This window comes from Engraulis encrasicolus, chromosome 14, assembly GCF_034702125.1.
Source record: "Engraulis encrasicolus isolate BLACKSEA-1 chromosome 14, IST_EnEncr_1.0, whole genome shotgun sequence".
NCBI classification, from domain to species: domain Eukaryota; kingdom Metazoa; phylum Chordata; class Actinopteri; order Clupeiformes; family Engraulidae; genus Engraulis; species Engraulis encrasicolus.
Genome location: NC_085870.1, coordinates 46,669,855 through 46,685,053, shown reverse-complemented (window position 1 = coordinate 46,685,053; position 15,199 = coordinate 46,669,855). Strand labels below are relative to the sequence as shown.

The 15,199-nt window shown below is 42.1% G+C and overlaps 1 protein-coding gene across 3 annotated transcripts; it reads left to right on the top strand.

Moving 5' to 3' along the window:
- Positions 1-2,116: 2,116 nt before the first annotated feature.
- Positions 2,117-15,043, top strand: LOC134462774 (TRAF3-interacting JNK-activating modulator-like). 3 transcript variants are annotated; one of them, XM_063215976.1, is made up of 14 exons: positions 2,117-2,336; positions 2,868-3,304; positions 3,694-3,829; positions 4,560-4,617; positions 4,848-4,875; positions 5,245-5,274; positions 6,998-7,093; positions 8,174-8,245; positions 10,842-10,982; positions 11,442-11,579; positions 12,123-12,246; positions 13,454-13,524; positions 14,371-14,472; positions 14,681-15,043. In XM_063215976.1, the coding sequence occupies exons 2-14, from the start codon at positions 2,915-2,917 to the stop codon at positions 14,876-14,878; spliced, it is 1,584 nt and encodes a 527-aa protein (XP_063072046.1). In that variant the 5' UTR covers positions 2,117-2,336; positions 2,868-2,914; the 3' UTR covers positions 14,879-15,043. The 3 variants fall into 3 exon arrangements, with proteins under 3 accessions (XP_063072046.1, XP_063072045.1, XP_063072048.1); XM_063215975.1 differs by having other exon boundaries at positions 2,117-2,565; XM_063215978.1 differs by having other exon boundaries at positions 2,305-2,359.
- The last annotated feature ends 156 nt before the right edge of the window (positions 15,044-15,199 follow it).

Here is a 15,199-nt window from a genome sequence, read left to right as displayed (position 1 = left end):
ATTAACATCGACTGGCCATTTTGGCTGGTGGTGAAAAAAAGTTAATTCAGGGCCCTGTATGGACATAATTAGAGTAGTAGTATGTTAGAGTGGTATATGGACAATAAACATTAAAATATTACAACGTCCAGCTGCATTCGTCTAATTCATCTGGAAACCAGTTCATTTATTTATGAGTCGGGTGGATGTCAATTCTGAGAGGTTTATAGACATGTAATATCAAGTGAGATCATTTACTTACACTGTATAATGTACACTGCTCTGTTTGCTGGGTGTGTAGGTGTGTGGAAGTTGTCTTGTGTTCCATCTGATATTGAACACTGAATTGAGAGTGCTGTCAAATTTTACTATTTGGCTTCTAAATGCTTTCTGTCCTATTTTTTTCACCTGCCTGCCTCTTAACATACACATCAAGAAAAAACTGTATCCATTACCAGGAACCTTTTTGTGTTGCAGGGCTCTACTGTTCACAAATGTGAAATACGCCTCGAATGTAAGAACCCTGGAAGCAACATGCAGTAGTTTATCTAATGAAGATCAGTCGCCTGCCTGACATGCCAGACTAGGACGTGAAATGTATGCTTTGGGGTTAGTCCATAGGCAAAGCTGAAACTTGTGGGTGGAACAAACGATTGGCATTCAAACTGCGTCTGAATGTCATTAGACAGCAAAACTGTGTTGTCCGCAAGGACTGGCTACAGGTTTAAAAGAAAACATAGAAAGCCATGACACAGATAAATAATTGTGATTGGTCTGTGACCAATGGCTGAGCCAGTAGGTTTCCCTGTGGTGCGCTGCTAGACCAACCTGCTAGGCAAAAACTATCCTCTGCCACTAGGGTGCAGCTAGATTTCTAGAATACTTTGTAGAAAAACACTCCACTCATAGCGTAAGTACCTGAACTGGGGTGAAGGTGGTTTACTGAGAGGAAAAGGAAGTGACTTAGTTACCAAGGCAGAGGTGTCAAAAGCACAAATAGAAGTAAATTCATGGTGGAAGTACAACACCAGTGCATGCTATTACATGGCTGCTTTAGCAGTTATTCCACTGGCCCTACTGAGATATGACTGTGTTGTTTCTAAAAAAAAAATCAACTGGTACTGTTCAAAAATCAAAGGTACTGTTGTCTCCAGTAACTGTAGACTATTCACTCTAAGTCCCCTCTGTTGTTAGCTTCTACTTTCACTTTTGACACCTCTGAATCAGAGCTGCGTTTGTCAAAAGTCCATCAGCAGTACTGAAGCCGAGGTAGTACTTAACTTTGAGCTGCCCACCAGACTGGCAATATGGCAATAGGTCACACATCATCACTAAAAGATTGTTCTTAGTACATTATATTTCTTCGCACATGGACTATAGGCCTATGCAAGCATTTTCTGTGCATCTGTGAGGAAAAGTAGTGCGAATTTTTCATGACACTTATTCCTGAAATAGGCTATTGGCTATAGGGAGCCTCTAGGCCTAAGTATTGCTGGCTGCGTATTTACTTTAGAGTAGGCTGAAGTAGGCACTAGCTACTTAAGTGCTTTTAGGAAGTGCAGCCCAGGACAATGTGTTATGGTCATGGTAGACCTAGTGCACTGCGAAACCTACATAATACCCAAGGTCCAATGAGAACTCAGTGTAGCCTTGGCCTAACCCTTTTCTCTGCATGCTGTCATTGGTACGTCATGATGTTCCCTGTTCACAAGAGTCCATCAAGGCTCCTGACTGACTCACAGGTGTAAAGGAAAGATGTGATTCGTGACACTTGGATATGACTATTCAGCTCTGAAGGCGAAGAAACACGAATGCACTCAACAAAGACACGAGACGTAACAGAAATCTCTTGGTTCCTGTTTTCTCCCTCTCTCTGTGTGTGTCTCTTTCTCTCTCTGTCTCTCTCTCTCTCTCAGCCTTGAATGTCATCTGTGGCTTAAAGGCGTATCTCCTCAGGGCTGATTTGTTTTCTGAAAAAAAGTGACAAGTGTTGCTGCTAGCTTGTAAGATGCGGAAGTGCTGTGTGTATGTATGTGTGTCTTTGTGAGTGTGTGTGTTGCTCGTCGCCTGTGTGTGAGAGCTGTGGTTGTGTCGCTCTCTCTCATTTTGCTTCCTGTCAAGAGGCAGCAACACAACAACAGGCAAGAGAAAGCTGACGGTTGACTGAAGTCAATGCAGCTGTACCAGAAGTGAGAGAGAGAGAGAGAGCGGGAACAGTGAAGGAAGGAGGCCGGCAGCAGTGTGAGAGAGAGCAGTAGTCTAAAAGGGGGGAGCCTGCCTGGCTGACAAGAACACCTTTCAGTCACTCACTTTCAATGGGCAGTCCACTCTGCAGGAGCTGAGCGTTGGGTTTGGAGGTACGGCTTCCTTCATCTGTTGGGTATGCACACTGAGAGAAAAGACTGGAGAGAGAGAGCACAAATACACTCAGTGTCTGTGTGTGGGTGGTCATTTTGCCTCATGCCCACACACTGCTGCTGCTAGGTACCAGAAGCTATAGATAAATCCATAAAGGCTTCTCCCTACAATTGGTTGGACGAGTTCAACGACCACAAGACAGAACACATTAGTGCGCCTGGTGTGACTGTGAGTGTTTTTGGATACATGTTGGATATGATCAAAGAATTGCATTTAGCTTTGAAGTAGGTTTACAGTTGTTTTGTTTTCTGAATATTCCGGTTTCTAAATGCTTTTAAATGTAGCCTACTGCAACAAAGAGGTCAACTTGTTGCTTCGTATTAATGAGATGCATATGAGTGCACAATTAACCTTACATGGCTTGGCACAGACACACCCTTGACGCTCAGATAGCCTTCCTGACCTGAGGTGTCAGAAAAGGTCAACACCAATTTATGAATTCAAACAGCCGTTGTTGTCTTTCCCTCCAGCAAACTGGATTAAAGTCCGTTCTCACGCTTTGATCTACACAACTGAAATGGAGAGCGACAGCGCGCTGAAGCGGCAGCGGCTTCGCACGGAGAGCTACGAGCGAAAGCTGGAGCACCGGGCGGCCATACACGAGTGCCTTCGAGACCGCAACAACGTGACCACCTGTCGAAGCCCGGGCACGCCGCAGGAGTCGGAGTGGAAGAGCAGCATGCGGAAAAAGCGGCAACGGGAGTTTCAGAAGAGGAGGCAAATAAGCAATGAGGCCACGAGTCTTGTCGCCAATGCTACGAGCCCGGCCATCGGTAAAGACAAGGGTCCGAAAGAAAAAGTGACCCTGAGGGGAAACAGGCGGAAAGTGCCGCTAATCCACAGACAGTCACTGGTGACGTCAGATGACTTGGGCATCACCTGGCCAGACGTCAGTGCACTTGCACAGGTGAGTTCCTATCTGTATCTGCAGATGCATATCTTTAAGCCAATATGAGATTGATAGGGCATATTAACGAGTAATAATTGAGATAAGAAGCTGATTGTATGAACAGCATAGCTCAGAGACATTGCTCCACAAAACATTAGATGTAACGACATTGAAATGAGGAAAACATAATGTAGAGCAACAAAACATAACCCCTCCACACAATGTATTACATTACAAAATCACAAAATGCTGCAAGTTAACAAATATTCCAAGTTGAGGAATATTATCACACAGTGCTCATATGTCACAGTCACAGAGCAATTCTGTTGATATGTCATTGTTTGTGGCTGTAGTAGGCTACAGTCCTAGTGATGTGTAATAACAAACTGTGGTCTTGACATGCCTAGGCATCTTGGATGTCACAGGCAAACATGGATCAAGAAGATGAGTTGGGAGTGACAGTTGGCAGTATTCCTGATACTACGACAGGTGTAGCAGATGGAGGGGACTCTTGGAGGAGAAGAGGGAGAAGTCGTGACAGAGGTAAGAGATGGTACAGATCCTATGTCTGATAACTCTCTTAAGCCTTTCATGCAGAAGCTCTGTAAGAACCTTACGGAAATGGTAATGACCATGTCTTAATTTGTTACTTAAAGGATAACTTCTGCCAATTTCAACCTGCAGTTGTAATGCTCACACTACCCAGGACTTGTCAGTAGGCCTACCTAAGATTTTTTTTTTCTTCAGCCTTTTCCGGGATCCTGATCATTGTAATGGGGGCAGGCGTTTGTTTACATTTAAAAAAAAAAAAAAAAAAACATCTTGATTTATTCCCAATAACATCCAAAAGGTTATGCAACATCAGCAGACAACTAGCAAACAGCGATACCTTTTGGGATAATATTTGGAGTAGGTCTATGTTAAGAAGGTTTTTAATGTAAACAAGGTCTGCCCCATTAGAATAGCTCAGATCTCGGAAAGGGCTGAGTCGGAAAAATGCAGCATCACTGGGTACTGACAAGTCAAGGGTAGTGTGAGCAATACAACAGCATATTGAAATTGGCAGAAGTTATCCTTTAATTTGTTACTTTATGTCATAGCAGTGTTGTAATGATGTAGTGAAGCTTTGGTCCTGTTTGAAACAGGAATACAAGAGATTGACAAAGATGCCAAAGTCCAATGCTATGGTCTGTGTGTGGTAATGTTATGAGAACAAACATTAGGACTTTTTATCTGTTTTATGAAGAAAATACATTTCCTCTCTCATTCACAGTTCAAAACAATCAAAGGAACAGACATGTTAGTGTCAGTGACTTTAGCTCCCAGACAGAGTAAGTCTATCTCTTTAAAAATCTGAGATATGTGTATTTACATTGTGTACATCTGTGTGAATATTTGTCATCCTTAATTTCCTTCAACATCAATAAAGGTGGCATATCTCCACTGTCTACATACAGTACCTGAAATATGAGTATACGTTTCCTGATACTGTTTTAATTCACAATGTTGGTGCCTGTTTGGCTTGTCTGACTGACCCAAGGCGTTCTCTTATGATTGACAGGTGTGGTTACGTAACCATCAAGGAAGAGGTGAGACATTCCCCCTGATAGTGAGAGTCCATTTCCCCTTTGCTCCAGTGAAGCAGATAATATGTATACCCAGACATGGGAGTGTTTGACTCATATATGGGACTCGTGTCTTGTCTTATCTGACCTTCCATAACAAATGCAGAATGGGATGCTTGGTGTTCTGTATGTGCATCGAATGTAATGTGTATCATTTCATACTATATTCTTCCACTTCCTTCTCTCTCTCTCTCTCTCTCTTTCTCTCTCTCTCTCTCTCTCTCTCTCTCTCTCTCTCTCTCTCTCTCTCTCTCTCTCTCTCTCTCTCTCTCTCTCTCTCTCTCTCTCTCTCTCTCTCTCTCTCTCTCGCTCTCTCGCTCTCTGTCCTGACAGGAACTTATTCAGCTGGGGGAATATTTAAAGGTGAGCTCTAGACCTTGTCAGACATCACAGACCTTATAGCAACATGATTTTTGTTGAGAACGTAACTAGTAAATTAGATTTCGTGAGTCACTCACTGTGTTGTTTCATTAAGAAATTAAAAATAATATTGTTTTGTGATGTCACCTACAGTGAGTCCAATATGTATTTGATCCCTTGCTAGTTTTGCCGGTTAGCCCACTAATAAAGACATGATCAGTATATAAATTTATGATAATATGTATTCAAACATGGAGAGACAAAATATCAAAAAGAAATTCCAGAAAATAACTAAAAATGTATTTGTATTTAATTTAGGCAAATAAGTATTTGACCCCTCTAGCTAAAGAAGATAGTGTTTTGTGGCAAAGCCCTAGTTGTCTAGCACTGAGGTCAGATGCTTCTTTTAGTTGATGACAATGTTTGTGCATATAGTATAAAAGATTTTTGCCCATTTTTCTTTGCAGATTATCTCTAAAACATTGACAGTTTGTGGCTGTAGCTTGGCAAATGGGAGGTTCAGTTCCCTCCATAGAATTACTATAGGGTTAATATTTGGAGACTGTCTAGGCCACTTCACGACTTTGATATGCTTCTTATTGAGCCACTTCTTCGTTGCTTTGACTCTATGTTATGTATTATTGTCATGTTGGGAGATCCAAAAATGGCCCACCTTCAGTTTAGTGGTGGAGGGAAGGACGTTTGCACTCAGGATTGCACATTACATGTCTCCCTCCATCCATTCGTTGATGATGTGAAGTTGTCCTGTGCCTTGGCCAGACAAATACCCTCAAACCATAATGATACCACTTTCATGCACGATGGTGAGGAGGGTGTTCCTGGGATCATAGACAGCAGTTCACTTTCTCAAAACAAATTGCATTGTGTTAATGCCAAACAGCTTGATTTTGGTTTCATCTGACTACAGCACCTCCTTATCATATCCTAGACCAGTCTGATGTCCATTGGCAAACCTCAGGTGGGACTGCACATGTTCCTTCTGAAGCAGGGGTCCCATGTGTGCACTACATGATTTTAAACCTCTGTGACATTAAGTGCTACCAGTAGTTTTCTCAGTGATTTTGGTCCCAGTAGCTTTGATATCATTGCCTAGTTCATCCCGTACAGGTCTAAGGTGCTTTCTTTCTGTTCTCATGATTATCAAATCCCAACAAAAGGTCAAATGCATCAACAGTTGGGTCATTAATACCCAGTCTCTTTCTTGTGGCTTTGCAGCTTTGTTCAGGTCTAAAATCTTGTCCCTGATATCATTTGACCGCTCTTTGGTCTTTCCCATGCTGGTGAGGTTGGAGTGTGACTGATTCACTCATACTATGGACTGATTCTGCTGATTCAATGCGTCTTTTATGCATGTTAGTATGTACAGGTGTCTTTAATTCAGATGACAAGTTGATCGGAAGTGCCGATCTGGTCCGTGGGCCCGGAACTGTTATCAGTTACCAAGGGATCAAATACTTATTTTGCTTGATGAAATGGAAATAAATTAATATATATTCTCTTAAATTAATTTCTGGATTTTCTTTTTGATATTCTGTCTCTCCATATTAGAATACATGTTATCATAACATTTATTGACGGATCATGTCTTTGTTAGTAGGCAAACCAACAAAATCAGCAAGGGATCAAATACTTATTAGACTCACTGTATGTACTCAACTCTCATTAAAGAAATAATGCATCCTTCACTGGCTGTGTTTGTCCACAGGAGGCGCTGTGGAGAGAGGACACCCTAAAGCAGAAGCTGGTACTGCTGCAGAAGGAAACCTCCACCCTACTGACCTACTGTGACACACTGTGGAGGGTAAATACGAACATCCCTATTCTGCCTTATGCATCCACACACACACACACACACACACACACACACACACACACACACACACACACACACACACACACACACACACACACACACACACACGTAATGTATACTGTATGATATTGCACTCTTTTGAACTGCAGGCCAACTTTTCAATTATTTTGACTACATTACTATGTTTAGGACAAAGTTAAAGTTAAGTTTTAAAGCTTAATTCGTAGCCTCTTTGCGTAGATGGGCCTACTGGCTGGCCTGTTCACTCTTTGCTGAAAACACTCAACTACATCACAACAGTAATGGTGTGACATCACCAAGAACCTTAAGTAACACATTATGACTTGGTCGTTACAATTTTGGTGACAACTAGTTTAGAAGAGAGGCTCTGCACAAAGGGGTTAACTGTGTTTATTGTCTGTGTTGGATGACTGGCACATAAGCGGACTAAAGACAGACAACATGGTTGGATAGAGTTTTATCTTCCCCCCTGCACAGCTCAAACTGAAACTTGTCTGTCGGCTCCCGCTCAGAGCCCTGTCGGGGAGGAAATGTGTGGTTGCTAACTGGTGCACCCTCAGCACTAAGCTCTATCTCACCGTGCTGCTGTGTGCTGCATCCTGTTACAGTTCTCTCTCTCTCTCTCTCTCTCTCTCTCTCTCTCTCTCTCTCTCTCTCTCTCTCTCTCTCTCTCTCTTTCACACACACACACACACATACACACACGCACACACACGCTCACATACAAATTTGATCATTTCATCAATATTTACCGGTACTAAGTAATATACTAATATTTACTTGTCTGATCTGACCACCAGTAGCAGTGAACAATTTAAAAAAATCAAAACGGCAGACACAAAGATCAACCTTTTTATGTATGAAGTGTGATTTTCCCAGTCATAATGAATAGGCTACTGGCAAAAACTCCTAAAAAGTGACATACTCTACCTTTAAAGAAAATAACAAAAACACTGACACACCTCTTGTGCTGACAATAATCCAGTTTGAAAGACTGGTTTGAAAGACTTTACAAAAAAAACCCTCTCTGTCCTCACCCTCCTACAGGCATACTTCAAGGAAGACCTGCTGAAATGTAAGATCGGAGCTCTTGAGTCTCAGCTACAGGTGTGCTCCCAGGTGAGTTAGTTAACTTTATTCAAACGTTGCCCGCAGTGGCAAGAGAATCGAATTGCGTTCTGGCACCAGGCTACATAATTATAACATGGCCTGGGGTGCGTTTCTCGAAAGCATTGTTGTTAGCCAGTTAGCAACTTGGTTAGTTGTCAGTGGGAAATTGCATTGCAAACAGCAAAAAAGTTAGCAACTATGGTTTCGAGAAATGCAGCCCTGGTTTGTTATTGACATGAGTCATGTTGCTCCTCTGTTGCTGCTGCTGCAAGGGGTTATGGGATGCCATTATCGCCTTTCCTTTCTCAAAGATATGAATAATTACCTACATCAGCTTAGGCTGCCATCTGTTTGTTTACCTTTGTTAATATGTATGCCCCCTCCACTACTGCTTCTAGAGGTAGAGACAGGAGTGAGGTTTACGAGAAGCACAAGGTTATCGGTCAGTGCAAGTTCACCTCAGACAGCTGTTGGCTGCTTAGATCATTTCTATACCTTATTTGTTCGCTGGCCATGTCATGGCCATAGTTTTAAAACATACTGTATGTTGCTTTTATTTGTGTGTTCAAAACAGCCATGACAGAAGCAGCATTACAACTTACACATTGTGCCAGTGTGCTTATGGACTGCTTTAAGTTTTCTCTTTGTTGTCTCTCTGTCCATGTTGTGGATGTTTGCATCTTTTCTTTATCAATTATGGGTTGATTGTGATCAGTGATTCTCTGCAAATCAAAAAGTCTAATGTCTGCAAATCTCTGATGTCGCTAGGAACTGTAACTGAGAAAATGAATTTACAGTGAATTACCTGTGCATTTTACTGCACAGACAAGTACTTATCCAAGAAACAGAACAACACATTTAGCGCAAGACATTTTGCGAATATTAAGGCCAACACATCCAAGGGATGTGTTCCAAAAAGCAAAACAAATTCTGACTGACCAGCATCATGTCAGACCCTTAGGTTGTACAGTCAGGGCCGGATTAACGTACTCTGCAGCCCAGGGGCCCCCACCTGCCAGGGGCCTCCCGATTAGCCTCGAAGGGACATCTTCAAAAAATAGTCACATTATTTTATGTAACAGTCCTGTCCACAGTTTGCAGACATATTGTTCCATTGTCTCATTAGTGGCTCAGAATTATGATGGTGTCTGAATTATGCTATGTATGCTCAGTTATTGTTTATCACTTCATCACTTTACTGTTATTGGCCCATCATTGTTACTTGTCCTGTCTTGCACTTTGATGTCAGTCTGTAAATGTCAGTCCTGTGTATGTCTATGTCGTTACATGGTATAGAGAGAGAAACGTAATTAAATGTTCCTTGTATGACCTGCGCATATGAAGAAAATGAAATTAAGAGCTGACTTGACTTGACTTGACTTGACTAATTTTGTCACATAATTTTCCCTCCACAATGTCCTACAACGACCTGTAGCCTAGGGACTCCAGGCCATCTTAATCCGCCTCTGTGTACTTGCACACTACTAAAATGTGTCAATTACTCATTTTGCCCCACAGTCTCTCTTCTTTCAGTCACAAGTAAGGAGAGCGGAAGAATCTGGAAATGACATCGGGTCAGAATCAAACACTGCCCTGTCCCCGGTGTAATATGGGTCCATAGCCCACTGAGCCACTTCCACAGCTCCCCAGACTATTAGGCAAGGCAAGGCAAGGCAATTTATTTCTAAAGCGCATTTCATACAGGGAAGCAATTCAATGTGCTTTACAAAGAGATAAAAACCATGCAAAAAAGAGAGAATACAAAAAGCATAACAACAATAGCCGTGCAAGGCGTGCAGTAAATAAAGACAAAGGCAGGAATAAAACCGGAAGGTAAAAAAAAAACAGATAAAATAGCTAAAACCCATGAAAACATCTAAAAGACAGCTTCGTTTTGAGTTTGGTTTTAAAGCATTGAACAGATGGGGCACTTTTAATATCCTCAGGTGTGGACGTATCACTCTTATGTATCTCAGAGGTGGGAAAACTCATTCATCATTATGTAGCCTGGTGCGAGTACGCAACTGTATTCTCTTGCCACTGCGGGTGACTTTTATAATGAGAGACTCATCTTCACGTAATTACATTTTACTGTCTTGTTTGAAGAAATGTGATGGAAAAAAAATAACAGCAAGACACCAAGCGTTCCTGCACTACACACACACATTCCATTTCATATGGCACGCAGGGCCTTCCTAGAAAGACAAATTTGAAATGACAATTCATATGGCACCTCAACATTATTAAAATAGCTACCTAAAACAGGGGTCTTGCGAATGCAAGATTAACGAAGTACATGTACATAGCCTACAACTCAATACATTTCATTGCAATGTGCAGGAATGCCATAGCTGTCAAGTTATGTCAGCGCACACTATTTAATATTATTGACACGGGCACGTTGCGAGTTGCAACATCTAGCCGACCCGGGTTCGATTCAGTCCCGGGTGCTTTGCCGATCCTTCCCCGTCTCTCTCTCTCAAACTGTCCTATCACTAATAAAGTCTAAAAGACCAAAAAAATATTTTTAAAATATACATATCTTAAACTCAATGTGGTCAAAATAATTGGCCACCCCTGATGTACGTATCTCCTCTGTCCGCAGAGGTTCTCTAGAGACGAGGGGAAGCGGCTGCTGATGCTGATGGAGGAGCAGTTCCGGCTGGAGGAGGAAAGGGCGGTGGCCAGCCTGCAGCGCGCCTCCCAGGACAGAGCACGTGCCCTGGAGAAGGTGGCCTGCCTAGAGGTGAGGGCTGTATCTCTAGTGGATGCAGGGTTTTATATTGACAAGGCTTATCACCAAAGAGTGGATGTCATGTTTTACATTGGCCAGGCTTATTACCAAACAGTGGATGTCATGTTTAATATTGCAAAGGCTTCTCAGGAAGGAAAAATCACACCATTGTTTGTTATGTGGGTGTCACGTTTCATATGGGAAAAGTAGATTTTTATTCAGCAATATTTGTGCTTCACATTCATGGAAAAAGTTGTTTCCCAGTCCAACTTAACTCAAATGGAAAGTGAGTCTGAGAAATCCTTATCTCTTATTCTTTGAAGGCAAATGAGCTTGTGTCTGAGATATTTCCCACAGCTCCCATATGTAAACAATCAGTGTGACTGATATACAGTACATGCCAGTATGTGCTGTGTTGCTGGTTGCCCACACACCTGACTATGTATTGTTGTGTGGCCTCTACCCCACTAGAGGGCACTGGAGCGAGCGCAGGAGGAGTCCAGCCACTGGCAGCAGCTTCATGAGGAGCAGGTGCCATCGTGTAACCAGCTGAGGCTCTCCTTACAGCAGACATCTGACCAGATGCTCAGCCTGCAGAGCCAGATGGAGGTATGAGACGACAGCCTCTTATACACTTGACTAAGGGCAGTCCTTGTTGATTGAGAGAAAACATGACCAGAACAATTTCTATCTGATGAAAAGTAAAGTATAAACTGTGATCCTGTGGTTACTATAGGCCAAGACCACATACATGCTTGCTGTGGTTGGGCAATGTTTGGTTGTAATTTTATCCATCCATCCATCCATCCTTCCATCCATCCATCCATCCATCTAAATTAACATGGACAAACACCACTGGCTAGTTGCCATTGCTGCTATAATGAAGTGGTATTAGAATATAATTCATGATGACTTACAATAGTGGAAAACAATCAAGCCTGACCCTAACCCTAACCCTGAGCCATAAACTTAACCCAACTTAACCACACTAACAGTCTGTAACTAACACTTAGTAGTAAGGTTATGAACCCTAACCCTACAGTATATATGAACTCGACCTCTGATTCCCTAAACCTAACCCTGGCCCTCACTACCTGGCCCCAGAGCCCTAACCCCTAACCCCTAACCCCTAACCCCATTCTCCACCATCAGAAGTCTGCCCTCCATGAGGTTCGGCTGCAGGAGCAGCTGCAGCAGCTTCAGGACCAGTACGACCTCCTGTGTGACGCCAGCAGCCCCCTGGAGCAGGACCAGCCCTGTGCACAGCAGAGGACAGGTGGGGCCAAGACACATCTCTATAGCAGTGTAGTGTGATGAGGAATAGGACAGGTGGGGCTGAGACACAGGCCATAATCTCTATTGCGTTGTAGTGTGATGATGAGGAACAGGAGCGGCATTTTGCTCAGCAGAGGGCAGGTGAAATTGGACACGGGTCACTATGTACTCTGCTCTGCAAAACAAGAACGCAGTAACTCGAAAATGGTCGAAATTGAGTTTAGATCGGAAATGGGTTTTAAAATACCTCATTTGTCTTGTGTCAAAAAATGGTGGTTCAACATCGTCCCGTTTTAGAGAAAAATAATTTTGAAAGTGCGAAAATGACAAAAAAAAGTTACTGCTGTGTTGGATTAAAGGTTACGTCGTGCAAAACAAAAACGCCGTCGGTGAGTTACTGCTGCACTTTCCAATGGGAATGGTTTGGGATTAGACAGTAATACTAGCCAAGAACGCAGTAACTCATGCAGTAACTCCATTTTGAGGCAGTAATACCAGCCAAGAGCGCAGTAACTCCGTTTTTTGTGGCAAAAAGGCACATACTGTAAATGTTGTTTTTTCTTGTTTTTTTGTGTCCATTTAATTTCTATCCTAAAAAAGTATTACAAGGAAGTGTCACCCCTACTTTACCGACAACACAGTTGCCGGGCCATATAGGAAACTTTGAAGCCTTTTTTCTCAATTTGCCAAAATCGGAGTTACTGCGTTCTTGTTTTGTAGGGCCGTACTGTATAGCAGTGTAGTGTCTGTCATCAATATTGTGTTCAGAAGGTAACATCTAGTCTAGAAGTTCAAATCTTGTCTCACAGATTTGATCCAAGGTCTGAATCAGCTGACCATAATGACCACCCAATCAGAAAAATGTGAAAAATGTGAAATGAACGTCTTCGTATTGGTGCAGGAACAACATGCATATATTACATTTGGCCAGTTTTACACATTCTTAGTCTGATATTCATTTCAGTACATAGTAAATGAAAACAAAATAAATACAATATACTGTACATAATGTGTTGTGTTGGATCTGGTCAGCTCAGTGCTGACCAACAGTGTCGTGGTCCATTACCTCTGCATTGGGAAGGCAGTGGAAATAACACGCATAACCCTCTTATCCACAATGATTATTTCACTTATCTCTTGAAACACCCTACCAAATATTTTGTACATTGTGTAGCGTATAAATGACGTCTTTACTTTTCTCTTTTCAGATCACAACTCAGCTGCCCCAGTTTCAGAACAGCACTGCACAGACCAAGTTCATCACCATACAGTCAAGCAGGTGAGGCAATTCTGTACAATTCTTTTTCTACACCAACATTTAAGTGTCTCCTTACATTTTAATAAAATCACTCTCTGCAGTGAATGAAAATGTCTATGCATTTTTGGGACACCCTATACATCAAGGGCCATGCATCACTTACATGTGTTTAATAGCTGAACGGTCAAATGCAGATTTAAAAAAAATTGCCGTAAGATATGCTTACAGCTATTCATTTGGCTACAGACACCACCCCTTCCTTGCCTTCCCAAGTCTGACACGCAGGGTGTGTAGCAGCTGTCACTAGCTAGTAAAATAGTGTTGATGTGTTGAGCAGTCATGGGCTGTCAGCCAGGAATCCTGTATTGTTTCACAGTAAACCCTCTAGTACGCGGTGCAGCTGTCATCAGCAGCCAGTGCATGTCATTGTTTCTCTGGTGAGATAGTAATCCTCTTAAATCTAGTCTTTCATAAAAGGTAGTCTGCACACTTTAACTGTTCAGCTCCAAAAAAAATGTAAGGCGTTTTGACAACACAGACAATATTTTCATTTTCATTTAATCTTTACTAGGTTCTCAGGGAAGCTCCCAACCACATGGCCATCGGAAATCTAACTTTTTTTCCTAATACGATTGAAAGAACTGAATGAATGTCAGGTGTTAAATGTATTCTTTGTTGCCTTTACAGACAGGTTGTTGATTCTGTAATGTCAGCGGTGTATTTTAATGTATAATGTGAGCAGGCAGAAGTAGAAGTGGTCTATAGTTCTCAACAGTCAGAGTAGAGAGGAAGACCTCAACAACATCTCACTGTTCCACACATCTGGCACCAACCCATTACATCTGCCCAATGTGCTCTCAATTACAGATCTCCACAGTAAGAGCAGAGCTGCCCACCACCACAGATCACAACTCACAGCCAGGGGTCCAAACCGTACAGTCGGACACAGCTCGAAAGAAGAGGGGAATGGTCAGTACTTAACCCGTCCAATAGCCAAAAGTAAATCCAGTATATGAATGGCTTGCTCTCTCGCTTAATCAAATGTCTGTGTCATAAAAATATTTGTGTATATGGTTATAAATACCTCAGTGGTGTTGTGATGATTAGTAACCTGTTAATCTATAACCAATGAATGGTTGTTTGAACTCTATTGTCTTCCCCCTTACTGTCCACTAAGAGGCGCCACATCCTACGGGCTGGCTGCTGTCTACTGCTACTTCTCCTCTTCCTGGTTGCCATGGCGCTCTTGTGGTTTCATCATCCAATGAACAAAGAGGAGCTGGACCAGCTCTACCTCATCATGGAGGACTTTGCTGAAAGATGCCTCCAAGAAATGACTTCCCCAGATTATCCAAAGTGCTTTAAACCCATATGACGAAGCAGTTCTGTTTTTTAAAATTAAAGTTTACTTGCTTTCAGTATTTTAATGGTACAGATACAGCCTTAAAGTTATCATGCACTGACTTATGTTGACATCCTTCTGTAACATTTGAACGTTCACTTCTGTGTTGTTCATATTAAAACCTTCAATATTTTTCAATATTTTGAATATTCTGTGTATTGTTCTATTGGAATGTACAGTTTGTAGCAGTGGAGACATGGTGGATCCCAAATTGGAGGTTGTCCAATGCAGTTTCCAAAAGCATTCTGCTGCCATTCTGTGTAAAATGTCATCATTAGTTGTAAATTTACAAAG

Excerpts from the sequence above, each read along its gene's own strand:
- LOC134462774 (XM_063215976.1), top strand. The coding sequence starts at position 2,915 with ATGGAGAGCGACAGCGCGCTGAAGCGGCAGCGGCTTCGCACGGAGAGC. Across the intron at positions 3,305-3,693 it reads ACGTCAGTGCACTTGCACAG|GCATCTTGGATGTCACAGGC; the intron begins GTGAGTTCCTAT and ends TGACATGCCTAG. Across the intron at positions 3,830-4,559 it reads AGGGAGAAGTCGTGACAGAG|TTCAAAACAATCAAAGGAAC; the intron begins GTAAGAGATGGT and ends TCTCATTCACAG.